At 38.4% G+C, this 17,655-nt stretch overlaps 1 protein-coding gene and 1 long non-coding RNA gene across 2 annotated transcripts in view; both read right to left on the bottom strand.

The window, feature by feature from the left end:
• LOC137240829 (uncharacterized) overlaps positions 1–1,474 on the bottom strand; it is a 57,616-nt gene extending 56,142 nt beyond the window's left edge. Inside the window, exon 1 of the long non-coding RNA XR_010949844.1 lies at positions 1,356–1,474. This is a non-coding gene — a long non-coding RNA (uncharacterized lncRNA). The remainder of the gene's footprint in view (positions 1–1,355) is intronic.
• LOC137241840 (uncharacterized) overlaps positions 1–17,655 on the bottom strand; it is a 187,832-nt gene that overhangs the window by 139,707 nt on the left and 30,470 nt on the right. Inside the window, 3 exon segments of the mRNA XM_067769221.1 lie at positions 11,569–11,665; positions 11,726–12,240; positions 15,033–15,380. Of these exon segments, the coding sequence (XP_067625322.1) occupies positions 11,569–11,665; positions 11,726–12,240; positions 15,033–15,380 (960 nt within the window).

The following is a 17,655-nucleotide window of genomic DNA, read 5'->3' on the forward strand; positions in this document are numbered from 1 at the left end:
GTTCAATTAACAGAACTGTAAGTGACAGTTCTCAAGTCAAGTCAAGTCTATGCTAAGTATGAGTAAATGGCCTTTAATTATAGTTATGTGACGCGAGAAAGCAGTGGCCAGTCAGAATACTCGTCATAATTTTATAATGCTCTTTTTTTGACTTTGTTAGTCCAAGGTTGTAAGACCTACACAAAATCTTCAACACTTTACAGTTCCGCGCGAGATAGTGCATATAAATAGTACATATGATTTACTTTAAGGTGGAAAAATGTGTCTTGTGTACTCGGCTGAAACGTTTTACGACTTCAATGGCCCATGTCATTTAGAAATAAATTTGTTTTTAATTAGCCAAGAAAGTATGAGTTTCCGAAATTTATTACCAGAGCTGCTCAACCTCTATACACTGAATCATGGACAAAGATACAAATTTACACTTTAAATAAAAAAAGAAAAATTCAAAGCACATCCGTATACCCTCACATATGTATGAACAAAATTTATATGGAAGTTTTTGATTTTCATATGTAGGTGCAAAGCAAAAGCACTTTCATAATACTAACGACCACTTTGATATAAAAAACAAATTTACACTAACAAATTGACAACAAAAAGTTATTTAGAAATGTTTTAGCACTGAAAGAATTTTATTTTCAACATTGATTTATTAAGAAAATTAAAATTACTCCAGGCATTTAAGGGTTTGACCACGCAGTTGGAGATAAGACTTGGAAACTTGTATGCGCCTTTATTTTGACATTATGTAAATGGTATTAAAAATCGTTATAAGAGCCATATCTTGCTCGAGTTTTGCGCTCATTTCGAAGTTGAACATCATGAAATTCTCCACAGATCCAAGGTGAAGTACTTTCTCGAGGTTTCAACAATTTCTGAGTTGAGGCTCGGTTAATTGCTGAAACTTTGCATCGACCTACATTAGATTAGGAGCGAACTCGTTCAAAATTATATCTGGACTAAAATTTGGGTCGATAGCAACATCAATTCAAAATTTAAAGAAATGGGCGTGGCTACGTCCTTTTTGAAATCAGTTTTTCAATACAATTCTGGAGCTGCAACTCTGATAGTAGTTCACGTATCGTAAAAAAAAATTGGCGGAGATGATGTGAACGCTGGATTTTGAGAATTAAGTTTAATTGCTCTTGGGTATTGCGATGATATAGCGATTTAAGAAAATTTTTTAAGAAATCGATATTTTAAAGCTTTTGAGCATTTTGAGCATTTAAAAATTTAGTTTTTATTTTTCAAATAAAAAAAAAAAAAACATGTCAGTGTATATACAATTTTTACATGTATCCTGATTTGCACTTCAATATAAAAAATTCTGAACATCACTGTTTATTACTTACACATGTTTTGAAATTAGCCGGCACCAAATTAAACATAGGAAATACTTGATAGATATCAATCATTTTTCGCCTATTATACTTCGTATCGATTACAAATGGCAAAACCATTTGTTGGAGTAAGTTTTATTTAAATGTAAGCCTTTAATATGCAATTTTCCAAAATTCTCGCAATTCACCAACACACAAGCGAAAAATTACATTGGTGCACACACACGCGCACATAATTTGCAATGCGAACTTCCGGTTTTTTGACAATCCGTGCAGGAGTTCCCTTTTAACCTTAGGCAACAAAAGCCAAACTGCAACTGTTTGATGGTGGATGGAATCGCGTTGTTAAGCATTTGAATGGTCGTGTTTGGTTAAAAACAAATACCGTCATGCAATAAATGTATATCAAAATCCTTTTAACATACATATGTACATAATATACACTGAAAGAAAAAGACTGGTAAAATCAACCGAAATACGGGTCAATTCAACCGGAACCTACATGTTTTATGCCGACTCCGAACGGCATCTGCAAGGCATATGAGTTTTCACTGAGAGCTTTTCATGGCAGAAGTACAGTCGGAGCGCTTGCCAAACACTGCCGGGGGGCGATCCCGCTTGGAAAAATTTTCTTTTAATTGAAAAACCTTATTTATAAAATTTTTATGTTGCTTTTCTCGGGGTGCGAACTCAGGGCATACGGTGTGGCAGGCGAAGCACGCTACCATCACACCACGGTGGCACTTACTAACCGAACGTCAATTGGGCTACATCAAATATTCTGGCACACATTAAACCTTATACACTTTATTATTTTGTTTTATTAAACGCACTTTCACCAAAGTTTATATTTTATAATTTACTAGCAGACCCGGCAGACGTTGTTCTGCCCTAAATTTGGCCTATCTGCATATATTTTAATAAGCTTTTTCCGTCTAACTCTGCCCTACCCTCTACACTTTTTCCTAAACTTTTTATTCACTCCTCCCTCCGTGTTTTTCGCTTCATCTCCATCTTCGTCTCATTCTTTCTCTTACTCAGACTCCTTCTCTCTTTTCTATTCTCTCAAGTTTTTCTCCTTCTTCTTCATCTCTTATTGCCAGTCCCAGAGGGTGGTATGTATTTTGTTCCAGTCCCATTCCGAGTCTCAGTCCCAGTCCCGCTCCGGGTCTCAGTCTCAGTCTCAGTCCTAGTCCTAATCCCAGTCCCAGTCCGTCTCTGGTATATTTCCCGGAAAAAAGCATCATAAATACTAATATAGGAAAATTTATATACGAAATTTCAGGCAAATCGAATAGGACGTATGTAAATAGGTATGTGGGTATTATTAATTCTTGTCTTTTTTCGGCTTCGCATGCATATTTATCAGTTTTGCCAGGTTGATGCGACTAAATCGAATATCACAATGAACTTTAGAGCTCTCAGCAACAGCCTTCATTTGATATATGTATATAATATAAAAACACATTCTAGGTGTATCCGGGTCCACGTTTTGAGCTATATCTCGATACCCTAGCTTCCCAGTTGTATGAAAATTATCCTGTACTATAGCACTCATCAACAGCTTTCATTTGATATCCATATTGTATAAACACATTCTAGGGGTACTCGGGTCCACGTTTTGGGCTATATCTCGAGACCCTAGCCTCCCAGTTGCAGGAAAATTATCATGTACTATAGCACCCATCAGCAGCTTTCATTTGATATCCATATTGTATAAACACATTCTATGGGTACCAGGGTCCACGTTTTGGGCTATATCTCGAGACGCTAGCCTCCCAGTAATTTTCATGCTATCCTGTACTATAGCACTCATCAACAGCTTTCATTTGATATCCATATTGTATAAACACATTCTAAGGGTACCCGGGTCCACGTTTTGATCTCAAGACCGTAGACACGTAGCGAAAAAAAGGTAGACGTTGGACGATTCTCAGACCTACCCAATATGCTCACAAAATTTCATGAGAATCGGTTTGGCCGTTTCGGAGGAGTTCAGCCTCTAAAACCGTGACAGAAGAATTTTATATATTAGATTTAATGTATAGCTTTGAACTTCGCTTTGCAAATAGAAAGGAAAATAGTAGTTACATAACTGATTCTCAATTCTTTCAGTTGCGCTCAGGTCATTTTCAATTTCTTCTCCCTTGTAGTTGCCACACTTGATTGTTTCGAACAAAACTTTAAGTATATATGTTTGACGTAACATTTTAAAAAGAGAACTTGTACGTTATAGACAAGTAAAGAATCAAATCGCAGGAAGATATTCACCACTGGAGTAACTTTACATGTAATTCGGCAAGTTTAATTTTCGTAACACTTTAAGTTGAAACGATTCCAAAACAACTCAAACCTTTATGTTGTCGGAAACATTAACATTAAAAAAGGATGTTTTTTTATTATCTTATTAAATTCGTTCGCGTGAGTGAAAATTCGTAAAATCTTGAACAAAATGTTACTAGTTTTGAAAAAATCCTGTTCGTTCAAACAAAACTTTTGCAACAAGAGAACGCAATTTTGCATTTCGCTTGGTCGAGAAGTTGAAAATTTGTACCCGATAGATAGGTGTCCCGGTATCTCATAAGTTTTGTACAGTACACTCAAAAAAGGTTTTTTTTGTTTTGTATTGATAACTGAAAAACTACTTTTTTGTTGTTTTCCCATTTTGCGTGTTTTTTCGATTTGATGGTTTTCTTATTTTGGTGTTTTTTTTTAACAAGTGGCACCGTCGTCATAAGTAAAAAGTAGAGAGCGCAGTGAGCGTAAAATTCTCTTTGAAATTTGTTCATGTATTGACAGTTGATCGCCATTGAAATGACCTGTAAGATCAGTTGTGTTAACAGAAAGATCAGTTAGATTGACCAGGAATCTGTCAATTTTACAGAATTTTGTTAACTTAAGAGCGACAATTTCTCTTCTGTTGAAAAGACTAAACTAATTTGCTCGTTTGACAAAGAACTCGGTCGAATTAGCCATAATTCGATCAATTTCACCGTATCTCCGTTAAGTCAAGAACAACAGAACCGACTTGTTGATTTTACCAGCACCATTTTTTTCAGTGTATATTTGTTTAAAATGTAGGATTTTATATATTTCTGTTTATACTTGGTGTAACTACCCTGCAAAAAATGCGTTTATTCTGAGAACAGTCCGGGATGAGTCGCAAAGAAATATGCGACTAATGCCAGTTTTAATCTCTTTGTATGCGTTGAACTGTTTCCTGTTATTTGAACATGTCCTATGAAGAGATTAATTTTACCCATTTACGGGAACGATAGGACCAATCCCCTTTTTACCCATATCGGAACGAATAAAAAAAACTTATCTCTTTTCTCATCAAAAAATACTAAAACTTGCAAAAGTTTTTTAGATACATCTAGGTAAAAAAATTATAAAGTCGCCAACTCATTTCAAGAGATAATGGAACATATGCTCCAAGTCATTCAGGTTCGGTATAGAGTTCCGGATTTTTTTTTAAATAATTTTAATCAATCACCTATAATCTTTTTTATTTAACTCCTTCGTTGTTGATTTTTTTATATTTCTTGAAATGGGTTACATAGATTTCAACCTGAATAATACCAACTGTACCCAAAAGGGACTAGAGGCGATCAATTATTCCCCAATGTAGACAAAACAGATCAATCGAAAGCCGCTATCTTTAGGGATTAGTCACACTATTTTTTGCAGGGTAAGTATATATATATATATATATATACACACTTATATATACAGATATACACATATATATTAGTAAACATTTAAGCTGCCTATCAGCTGGCGCTGTAAACCAGCGCTACATGACTAAAAATTCAAAATTGTATGCTTTCAAGTCCTACAATTGGTGTTCTTTTGCAGGTATGAAGGAATTTATAGATGTATATGTTAAAGTATGTATGGCTATGTTTGGCTCTGTATGCTATATGTGTGTATGCCTGTGTTTCAAACAAATGTCTTATCTCCCACACTTCTGGCACGCTTTTTAACTTTCAAACTACCGATGACTTTATATTACATGAATATATAATAAAGAGCAAACAAAATATTGATAAGATTGAATTTGAGGTGGGATGACACAAGCTCAACGGCCAAAAGGTCAATTAGCTTTATGACCACTTCTAATGGCCATACGATCAATTGGCCTTGTTACCATTTTAAAGGTCAATTGATTTTATAACCTTTTTTAATTTGACATTATGGCCATTTAGGAAATTTCTTTTTGACCTTATGACCATTTAAGAAAAATGATCAGCACAAAATTTGAAACTTCTGCAGATCTGTTTAGAAGTTTAGTTCTTATTTCAAAGGAATCCCCATGGGTCAAGTTTTAATCCGTTTTTACATTAAAATGTGAACGACTAGAATAAAGAAAAAGAAAAATGTTACGCTAATAGTTCCTGTTCCGCGACTTCTTACGCCAATTGGGATCATCAAAGGACACCAAGTCTTCCACCTCTTTTCTCTGCCAACTTCATCGCCCCTTCTTTCGCTGTCAAGTGCGAGTGATGTCTTTTGACTTTTATTCATTGTACTGTGGTTATATCAGCGAAAAGCTCAAATAATAAATCGGCCTTGAAGTTCGACTATTTCTTTGAGGATATTCTGCCGCTGGTTGACCCTCACATATTGCCATAAAAGGGGGCTACATACCTAAATCCCGGGTAAGGTCAAGGTAACTTTTATTCCAAAGGTCGGTGAGAGCATCCACGTATCACCTAAAGACTGCAGACTATTCAATTTCTCAGGAAATCGTTGGAGCGGCTTATTAATCTGTATATACTGGAAAGGATTCCTGGGGGGTTATTATCGGCATCACAGCATGCCTATTGTTAAGTCAGGCCAACAAAATCGGCTCACAATTAGAATGTTTAGCATATAGTGACCCCTTAAGTACAAGAAATTTGCTTTTGGTGCCGTCTTTGACATTGAAGAAGCTCATGAAGACATTGCTTATGCCCTAAGTTCTGTGCAACATAATTATTGCAGCCGAGTGGGGAGGGGCCACAATCGGGAGAAAGGTATGCAGAGGAATGTAACAAGGATATGTTCTACCTCCCCTACTCAAGGTGGTAAATGAGCTTCTGGGAAAGCTAGAAGGCAGCGGCTGTCGAGTGGTAGCCTAAACCGATGCCCTGATCCTCATTGTCAGAGGTAAATTTCTGTACAGGATTCCTATTTCAAAATACCTGATTAGGGGAATACCTTTGCTACTATCTGATAGAGTTAAGTAACTGGGAATTATTTTGAACAGGAAACTGGCCTCCCGCAAATGTGAAGGATAGGGCTAGGGAGGTACTACTGCAGGGGTCATTGGTAAAAGCTGGGGGCTCTCGCCAAGGGTAGTACACGGGATTTATGAAATGGTAGTCAAGCCGATTTTGCTCTATGGGGTAGCAGTTTGTCGTGGCACACTTTACACTGTGGGTGTTATGTGAGTGAAAGTGCAACGTTCAGCGCTGGTTGTTTATAGCACCGCTTTTAGAACGGCATTTACCGTGGGATTGAATGTCTGGTCACATACATCCGGTGGATATTGTGGGAAAGGCGGATGTGGTCTGGTTACTAATCAGGCTTCGTGACTAACTTTGAATTTATCCTAGTAGGGACCGACCATTGTGTGTCGACAACTGCTGCTGTGCAAGCTTCAAAACAGTCAACCTCTAGAGAAAGAAATTACTAAATATAGGGCAGTGGACTGGTTAGCTGGTTCGTGGATGGACGGGAAACTTGGAAAAGGAGTAAGCAGCAATTTGAAGTGGCACCGTCCTCCATGCTATGACCGCATCAATTAGGGATGCAGTGGATGGAATGCTGTACAGTGCTACTACGGTTAGAGAGTTCAAGCCTACGCCGGTAGTTAAAGCCCTGAGTTGATTTGTTTGCGATCCAGGGGCACAGCAGTATACCTGACTATCGTCACGCGGACCCCCTAGCGCGCATGGGTACAACAGAAGCGAATATTGAAGGCTGTTGGAAATACTAAATGACCCTGGCCACCTGTGGTCTGCACCTCTATAGATGGGCCTCGCGTCAGCTATGCCAAAGCTGCGCTGATTCAACTTCTTGCAGGGTTCTATTTGATGAATGGGGATAGCAAGCATTTTGGTGAAACCATTGGTTCCATTATGGCTCCTGTATCAATGGTCATTGTAGCTTTGACGTGTCACAGCTTAATGAGAGTCCATGCGGCTCGTCTCAGTATACACGAAAACCCGTCACGCTGCTGCTGTATGCGGAATAATGATGTGGAATCATTGAGACTCTTAATACTTGACTATCCAGATTTTGCCAGTGAAAGGAGAAAGTAGTTCGATCTCGGCCCTTTACTTATCCAGAGCCGAAATTCGTGATTTGCAAAACTACATCCTTCCAACGCGACGTTACTCTATGAAGCTGTAGCTCAAGTCAGCGTTATGTGATGTGGCATAACAACGGGAATTAATTTTGTCCCAGTGAGCTTGCCCTGCTGTCGGTGCTACCACTCAACCTAAACGTAGCATATGGCCCACTCCTTCTCGAGCAGTCAAAAGCTGCTGTGAAGTTCGACTACTAGTGTAGAATATTTAAACTCCCATTTAATAAATTTTTTTTAACTTTAAACATACTCATGTAAATTGATCATTATCGAATTAAAAGGCAATTGGTGGTATGAGTTAAAATTTCAAAATTATAATTATGTGTCATTACAAAGAAACGTAATTACTTACATATGTATGTACATGGCCTAAATAGGGTGGAAATTGTTTTACGAAGTAAGGGCGATTGGCAACGTTCAAATTAGGACAACTTGGGGTTGGTCAAATTACAAAAACTCAATAAATGAAACTAAACATGACAAATTATTATTAATGGTTTTGACACAAATTTATTTCCAATTGACCTGCTTTGAAAAAAGAACTATATTAATTTTCGTGGAATTGTATGAAATATAAATAGACAAGAACTACTTCTATACAGGAGTGGGTAAGGGTATATGTAAAGATAGTACCCTGCAGTCAAACCAACTAGATGTATACTAGATGAATACTAGTTTGCCAAAAATCCCAACTAGTATGAGTTCTGTAATTTTTTCATATTAGCAACTGGTATTTTTAACATGGCGATGTCCTACGAAATATCAATTGCCAGTCTCTGCATCAGCATCATACCAATTGACAAACTAGTCATTATATACACCAACATCGTACCAGATGCCATACTAGTCAGCATGCTCATCAGGGTCATACCACTTAACATACTAGTCAGCCTTTGCGCCAGCATTATACGATATGGCATACTAGTTATTATATACATCAATATCACACCAACTGACATACTAGTTAGTGTATTCAACATCAATATACCAGTTGGCATACTACTCAGTCTGTGCATCATTGTAATACCAGTTGACATATTATTCGATATTTGCATCAGCATCCCACTAGTTAATACACTAGTCCTAGTTGGGTTGAAAAATTACTTGAAAATTGATAAATTAGCTCAAACTCATTTTATTCATTATATTTCAGGCTCGAAAATTATTTTTTTGGTTATGCGTAGTGGAACTTTTTTTCTTGAGCCCAAATCCTATGGAAAAATCGATGGGGCGATATTGGTTAACTTTCGTCCATAGAAATCGACCCAAGTTAATATTCATACATATATTACTTTACAATTTATCACTGCAATACATTATTATTTGGAATAAATTTTGATAAAAATACGTACATATATATAAAACCTAAAAAGTAACGGAATAACACATGCCTAATTTTGTGATCGATCAGTGGAGCCGGCGGACCATATCCTGTGACGCAATCTCAAGACACAGGGCTAAGTTTATGGGCTCACCATGGCCAGAACATTTCCACATTAAATCCCTCAAACCAAGAGAACGGCTAGGGTTCATCAAGGAAGTCGGCTTGGATGATGTGCTGTGAAGGAGGTGAGGGCACAATAGACCAATGGTCGCAGCGAAATCTTCAATAAATTATCTATCTATCTAACGGAGAAGGATGAACCAGTCGTGGTTGACTACGTCAAAATAGGCCAAGCTGCACTAGCACCATCCTATGATTAGTGTTAATGGAGTTCAGAATGGTGGTAGTGATATGTACTTTACGGAAGTCATGCTGATGGCTGGATAACCGAAGAATTTCATTTAATTGAGGGAATCGTAACGGCTTAAAATGTTTTCGTTACTGACCAAAGGCATAATATCGTTAGGTACTGGCTGGGTTTCCGGTCTTTTGTAGTGGTTTTATCCTTGCCATTCTCCGTTATTCTGGAATGGCAAAGCTTTTAACGCCAAGTAGAAAAAATGTGCTGGGCTGCTGATGCCCTCATGGCCAAGGTGTTTTGGCATCGGAATAGGTTATCCGTCTGGGACTATTGATATGGAAGGCTTGGCGTTTTCGTTATCTTCTTTAACCTCTGTTGAGGTAACGGTGAGGGTTGACTCATCATGCTTGTGTTTATGTGCCCGTTGATTTAGACGATATCTAGCATTGTCAATTGAAGTATGGATTGCAAACTGGCACTCCCGCATTTCCTCGAGTCCGACAGACGAAATTCTAGTCGAATAAATTATTCAAATACCAACTACTATGAATAACACCACAAAATCATAGTCAATGAAGCATTCTAAAACTGACTAGTATAATGAACGCCACAAAATTCTAGTCAAATAACTACTCATACACTAACTAGTATGAATAACCCCACAAAATTCTAGTCAATGAACTAGAATGTTTGCTGACTACTTTGGCTTTTGACTGCAGGGTAGCTTATGTCGTCGTATGCCAACGTCCAACGCATACAGATGCATGTGACCAAATACATCGGTTTTATGGACAGCGCCTAACTAAAATCAAATCTCTTTAAAATTTTGGTGTGCTGCTTTTTAATAATTTCTACGAATTTGCGGTCCTACAGCATTTATGCCAAATGGCATCTGTCTATGCATATACATTTTTTCTTAGAAAATATTCAAGAAATTTATAAGAAGAGCTTGCGTGCCAGGAGCAACCATATTTAGAAAAAGTTTCAATCCTAGTTAAATAATTACTTAACTATCCGAACAGGTTAGGTTTGGTTGAAGCGGCCATTTTTTCCCTTTGTTATAGATGTTGCACTGGACGGGATTTTTAATTGAAATTCCTGAGGAAGCACTCCGAAGGTTACTTGTCTGAGGTAGAAGATCTAAACCCAAGCTATATGGAGCCGATATTTTTTCCTAACAAAAAATATAATGGCACCATCCATTCCACTATAGTGAAGAATCTTGCTTTGTGATAGACGGTATGTTTAGCTGAATATTTGAGATGAAGAGGCTTAAATAGCTCATTGTAGAAATTGGAGTCTGAAATCAAACCTTGGACAAATATTACAGTATTAAAAAGCTGAAAAGCAGTATTAAGAGGGGAGGGCCAGAGACAGAGGGGTGTTAGAGGCGTTGGTTGCACATTGCAATTGAAGACATGGTTGGTGTCATGTCGGTACACATTACAAGCAGAACATACATTATGTATGTCGGTGTTGATTTTGGATAGGTAAGAGTCTAATCTGTTAGAGTATATAGATCGAAGTTCAACTAGAGTGACGCGCGTCTTCACATGAATATTGCTTTCGTCTTCTACGAGGTCACGGTATTTAACTTTAAGGACGGTGTTCGCCGGACACAGAGGTCCAACGCCTTTTTGTGGATATCTCTGTAGACCTTTTTGTGTTTTTCTTCTAAATATGGCTGAGTTTTCATATTATCACATCCTTTAGATGAATTTTGGCAGGAATTATAAAGTTAATTTCTCCCCAAGACGGCATTTAAGGGGAGGCGGGTTGTACATAATAAAGGCAATCCCGCTCGACACCTACATATGGGTCCAAATACTGTTTTATCTGAGCAGCTTAAGATCTAAAATTTATTGCGTCTTCCTGAATCAGCTTTCAGGCGCACGTACTAAGTACCAAGAAAGTCTATGAACTTTTGATAGAAAGCGAAAAGTAAACAGTAGGTTTATGATAAGTCAAGGAAATTAATCTTAAGAATTACAGTTACAATTACGGACACTTTTGGCTGGGTCGAAACGCCGAGAGGTTGGAATGCCATTCAACAGCATAAAGATGTTGTGGAGCAGAGTTGAATCCGCTTACGCAGAAGCAAAACTTCATCAAAGCTTGTGCAAGATCTTGATATCATCAGGATATTATATCTAGCCTCAGATGTTCGGGTCATATTTCCACTTACCTGGCTGCTTGCGGAAGAATCTTTAAAATTATCAAAGACATCTGATGGCGATTGAAAAGCATGTCTGCGTGAGATATCTCCTTCACACCTGCGAAGACTGAAATTAAAAATGTATTTTAATAAAAACAAAAGCCCAAACATTTATCAGAACACTCACTTTCCACAAGGCGTTCCCATTGCAACATCATCTACATCGGATCCCTTATGAGGCGGCAAACAGTGAAAGCTTTGTCGCGATGCGCGCCGTCTCAACGAACTTGGCGACACCGAACCCACACCTGCTATTATCCATTCGATATCAGCATCCATTTGTCCATTTTCGGACTCGGTTGACTCTGCGACGTGCGATGGAGGTATTCGTAGAGCATATTGTACTTGTCCATCGGGATTGAGAAGTGGCATTTGTTTGCGTGCGAGACGCGTACGAACAGCCGAAAGTAATGCTGGGCCTTCATCTCGCTCTGCGGCTATCACGTGCACTACATCCAATATACTTCGTATACTTGTGATCTGACCTAAAATAGCGAGCACATCTAAGGCGGCTTGACGCACACGACGCTTACGATTCAATGTAGCATAGGTGGCTTGAGTAACGCAAGTTTTGGTGTCAAAGCAGGTGCTGGGAAAGGTCATCAAAGCATACATGACCATTTGGAGTGCATGTTCGCGAAACTGTTGTGAAGAGGAAAGAAAGTTGGGAATTGTTATTAAAAAATGTATGAATATGCAAATTTTCGTTGATTCAAGAAAGCGCAAACTTAAAAATGGCTTGGAAACGATGAATTTCAAATAGAAAAAAATTTATGAAAAATATGAAGGAAGAACTAAATGCGTAATAGAAGGAGCTTAATATATCCAGTAGCAACTTCTGTTGAGACAATTTTTTTAATTGTTATGATGGAGAAGATAATTATATCTCTTTTGGGCCTCTCTGCGGCGGAAATGGTAGATATAGAGTCACGACCATTTTAAAAATATCAACATTGTTGAGTTTCACTTATTGAGGTACCGCCATGACACCTGCGCCAAACATTATGCAATGTATTGTTTAACAAGACACGTCTCCATTTAACTCGTTAAGCAGCGGAGTGCACCACTTCTCCATTGTTTTATGCAATAGTCTAGTAAAAACCAAATCGGTAAAAAACAACTTAAGCGTAAAAATCACAGTTCCGACAACAGATCGGGTGAGCTGAACTACGGAAACAGCAGTGCCCTGCACATTCAGGTGACTGTCTCTGATAATGTTATAATGGCTGCCCCTTGGCATAGTAGAGAGGCGGACTCACATCAAGCAGTAACCTGCCCAGTAGCTTAGAGGTATTGATAAACGTGGAACATGGCTCATCTGCTCATCGTGTGACCCTAGTCTGGCCAAATGGCCTAGGAAGTAGGATTTTCTCTATTCATGAACCTCGTCTAACTAGTGAGCTTTTAACGTTAGGCTAACGAAGCGGTAATTCAGAGGCAAACCTGTCTACCTCGGAGCAGTGATACAAATATCAGAAGTCCTCTGCCATTTGTAAGCCAGCACGTTCGGATACTAGCTGATTTTAGTGCTTAAATATCGGGTCTATAGATTTAAGTGCCTCTTGTCAAGCCATAGACACTTCGTCTACCGTTTACATTGGGGTGATTCGGCACTCCAAAAACAAAATGAGCTGAAAAAAGAGATCTTCAGATTAATTTATCCAGTTGGGGAAATACTGACCTCTTTCAAGGAAAGAGTAAGACCGAGCTACCTAAGGTTGCTAGAATAATCTTGCGGTTGGTATGCTTGTCGTAAGAGGTAACTGAAATCCACAGACCTCGAAAGTTGCTAGTTTCCGCACTTTCATTTAGGACTCTGACACTTTCAAGTAAGCTAAGGTTATAAAGGGAGGGACAGCGTCATAGTAATGAGGCGGACTGCAATCAGGCAGTAGCTTAGAGATTTTGATAAAAGTGGAACATGACTCGTCTAGTCTGGCTAATATTTACAGTATCAAAATGGAAATGGAATTTTCTCGACTCACGGGCCTCAACTGACTAGTGGATTTTTGCCGCTAAGCTGTGGGGCTCAGCGTAGCATTTTATTATATTCGATGAAGCTTTGCTGCTCTGTTGGGTTCTTATGATTTAGAGCGGTGATACAAATATTAGAAGTTCTCTGCCACTTTGAAGCCAGCGCGTTCGGAAACTAGCTGGTTTTGGCGTCTAAGCATTAGGTCTGTAGATTTGGGTCGCCTCTTGTGCACTGCCGCGTGTATCTCTAAGGCCCCTAGCAAGCCGTAAACATTACGTCTGTCTTTTACTTTGGTATGATTCGGCACTATTTCTAAAAAAGCAAAATAAGCTGAGAAAAAAGATATTCAGATTAATTTATCCAGCTGGGAAAGTACTGACGTCTTTCAAGAAAGGAGTAGGACTGAGCGAATTAAGGCTCTTAGAATATTCTTTTGGTTGGTATGCCTGTGAATGAAATCCTCAAACCTCGAAAGTTCGACGTGGACAATAGACTGGGTCGATTTATTAACCGTAATCGCGCCATCTATTTTTCGATAGGATTTGGGCTTATGAAAAAAAGTTCCACTACGCATACCCAAAACAATAATTTTCGAGCCTGCGAAATTTCATTTTATTGACTTTTTGTCGACTTTGATGTTTAAGGTTTTTTTCATGACATCCTAAAAAATTTTCATTTGATTGTAAAATTTTCATGTAAACCCTGTCCGACCCAAAAATGTGCGCTAAAAGTGTTGGCGATAACAGTTTTTTGAAAAAAAAAACAAAAAAAATATTTTAGTCCATACAAATCGACCCACCCTAGTAGACATATCAAATCCTTCCCGAGATGGTCGGTCTGGCAACTTAATTTGACTAGTTTCCGGAAAGTATAGGAACAATATCCGGCAAAGGACCACCATCATCGAGAATACTTCCAAAAGCCTTTGGGGAGCGACTGTAGCTCTACAAGAAGAAAAGAAGGAAGTCCGAATCAAAGAACTGATTTGGTTCATCGTTCATAAAATCAGGTTTTCCTTCGAATTAAGATTCGATGTACAGAAAACATTGTAGAGTTTACCCTGAGTTTTAGAGGTGGAAGGGGAAGAGGTAGAGGAAGACTGAAAGAAGACGGCTTTTAAAATTTGTTTTCCATTGGTAAAGTTATACAATATTTGGGAAGTACGCCACCGTCCACCTCCTCAATGTGCCCATTGAAATCGAGGTATTTTGCTTTGCTATCACTACAGGGTATATAAGTTTCAGAAATGCATCTGAATTAACACAGCAATATTTACCAATACAACAACAACATACGTTGCCTATGTAACTGGGCCAAATGTTTATTTAATATTCGCAAAACATTTCGTAATTTCTTAAAGTAGCGCTCGTGGTCAATCGAACCACACCAACAACAATGTTGACCAGCCAACTGACCAACTGCTTTTCATATATTATTTGCGTTCGATTGTTGCACTTACCCTTGAGCTCTTTGCATGTAAAAATTCTTGCGACAGTAATTTAAGTATAATTGCTGCCGCCGGCAGTCGATGCATTAACGCTTTGCATACACGATTTGCACCAGCGCCACCCTGGCGACACAAACCATTCATTATTTGTGTTGTACGATCTTCTAAGTTGTCCAGAGGTAAACGTGTAATAAGATTGATTAATAGTTGTGTTTTGGCTTCCGACACATCCGGATTACGTTCAGAGGAGAATAGAGTGCGTAGTAAACTATCCAAGCATGGTTGCACTTGTGCTAGCGTATCAGAGCTGCGCAAAGCTTCTTCAAGTTGAGTTATGCCCTGTAGGCGATGATGCCAATTCTGCAGGTAGAAATGGAAAGAATTTATATTTGCTTAAAAAAAGGGCAAAAAAATATAAAAAAAAAGAACTTTTGGGATATTTACGGGTTTCAGCTTGTCTGGTTGTGGGCTCATGTTTTTAACATGGTTTATAGAAATAACTTTTAAGCAGTTAAGTTGATAAGGATCTGACGTGAATACGCCATGTTTTATTGGTTATTTCCTTCCATAAGTATTCCTCTAGGAGCCAAATTGGGCTTCACCTTTGTTCGCTTAAAATCTTAAATGCAATGGAACTTTGGGACCCCCGTTATTGAAGAAAAGTTTTGCAGCCCTCTCTTAGCCCCTCTATCCATTTTAAAACTTTCTGTATGTTCTTTGATATTATGGATAAAAATGTTAATGATCAGTATTCATATTTGAGCCTCAATTATAGTAGTGGGTGGAGATGCCAAAATGCCATTCCCGGATAACATTCACGTTAAAGCGGTTATGCTTGTCTCGATTTGAACACCCTTTATCACTCTTCGCTTCAGCCGCAGCTTAACTTATAGATATACTGCAAATCTATGCTAGCATCGAGGCTCCAATATTACTGATGAGCTTTATAAGCTTTGCGCAGATATGACGATAGTGCAGCGAATAAAAACCCAAAGGATTTGCTCGCTAAGTCATGTTATGCGAATGTACGAAGATGCTCCGGCCAATAAAGTATTTTAGCCGACACCGTAGTTTGAAAGCGGAGGAAGGGATATACCTCTATTAAGTTAGGAGGGGTAGGCAGACTTGATCTCACTGGCGTGACTTGTGATGAAACGGCCAAAATCGCTTATGCGGTTAAGCGCCAATTAATGATGAAATGATGATGAAGATTATAGAACCACCTTAATTTATTATGTATCATTCGATAAACCATACCCTAAATCTCTCGCCAAATATTAGAATGGATATTCTTAAAGGTTCGCCTACATGAAAGTCCTGTAATATGTTTTCAGAGCATTAACTTTTTCCGAGCTAAGATTGGAGTCTTGGAGAAACGTATTAAATAGTCCTGTTTTCAATTTGTTGTTGTTGTAGATGCCCGGTTGCTTAACTATTTGCCAAGGATATGATTCGAATTTCTTAAAAAATTTTCCAAGAGAGAGAAGAGGGAGGATACTCAAAATGTGGTACATTCTAAATTCGTTTGGTCTATTGGAGTTCAATACGGATAGAAGTTGAGTCAGGCTGACCCAAGCCCTTAGGGTAATCGCTGATGTCCTTGCTATTCACTGATAAATCAAGCTTGGTTATGTATATCTTCAAGTCAATCTTTGCTTTTTTCATCTACCTCATTTTCCGAGTCATGATCTTGTCAGTCAAAGGGTGCGAGAAGCTCGCGGATCGTTTGAGATCATTCGCTAATAAGGTTTCTTGACATTCTACTTTTGAAGTAAACATTGATCATCTTTCAAATCTATACCGCGATCGACATTGTTCGTAGCCGCTGAGACTGTTATGCATGGAATGTGGCCTTTTGAGCAGCGCGGCCCTACTCTGTAGGCAAAAAATCTTGTACTGAACTGTGGAACTTTTAGTGCATTCGTAATCATTACTAGTGCACCCCAATCTCTTTTACAGGTTTTCAACTGGCGAATTCGTAGGCGGTGGAAACGGTCTGCACTTTTCGAACTGGTAAAAGACTAGTTACTATAGAACCAGTCCTCATTTTGTACTTTAGGTCTAGTTCTGAGCAAAAATTCACTTGTTATTAACTACCCTAGATGGATAATTGTTAGGACGTCGATACTAACATAGCTTTTGAAATTGCGAGCGGGTGTTGTGATTGGATGAGCTGTGGTCATGTTCTTGTTCCTCGTGAGACATCGTGTTACAAATGCCTACTGTTCTGCATATTCGTTTGGGCTCAAGAACTTAATCATTCCCAACAGAAAAAATAGTGCTGCGTATACAGAAGAAAAACTGCGTGGACGTTAAAAACTACAGAAATATAAGAACTGACACCGAGCCAGAATTCGAATCTTTGAACAAGTTTTTGAAAGTCACTGATCACAAGAATGCATAATAAACATAAAAGACACGTAAATTTTTAGCAACACGTGAAAAATTTAAAAGAAATTGGCAGGTCTGGGTTTTCATGTATTTTATTCAAAAACCTTTTCCCAGGTGCAGTTTACAGTCTTTTTTAGGCACATGTTGAACCAAACAACCGAAAACGTTTAGCCAAATTGTTTGTCTTTGCTAGTTTAGCTAACGAACCAATTGGGTAGAGGTTTTTGCCATTGCCAGGTCAGCT

This window comes from Eurosta solidaginis, chromosome 2 (assembly GCF_040869045.1).
Source record: "Eurosta solidaginis isolate ZX-2024a chromosome 2, ASM4086904v1, whole genome shotgun sequence".
NCBI classification, from domain to species: Eukaryota; Metazoa; Arthropoda; class Insecta; order Diptera; family Tephritidae; genus Eurosta; species Eurosta solidaginis.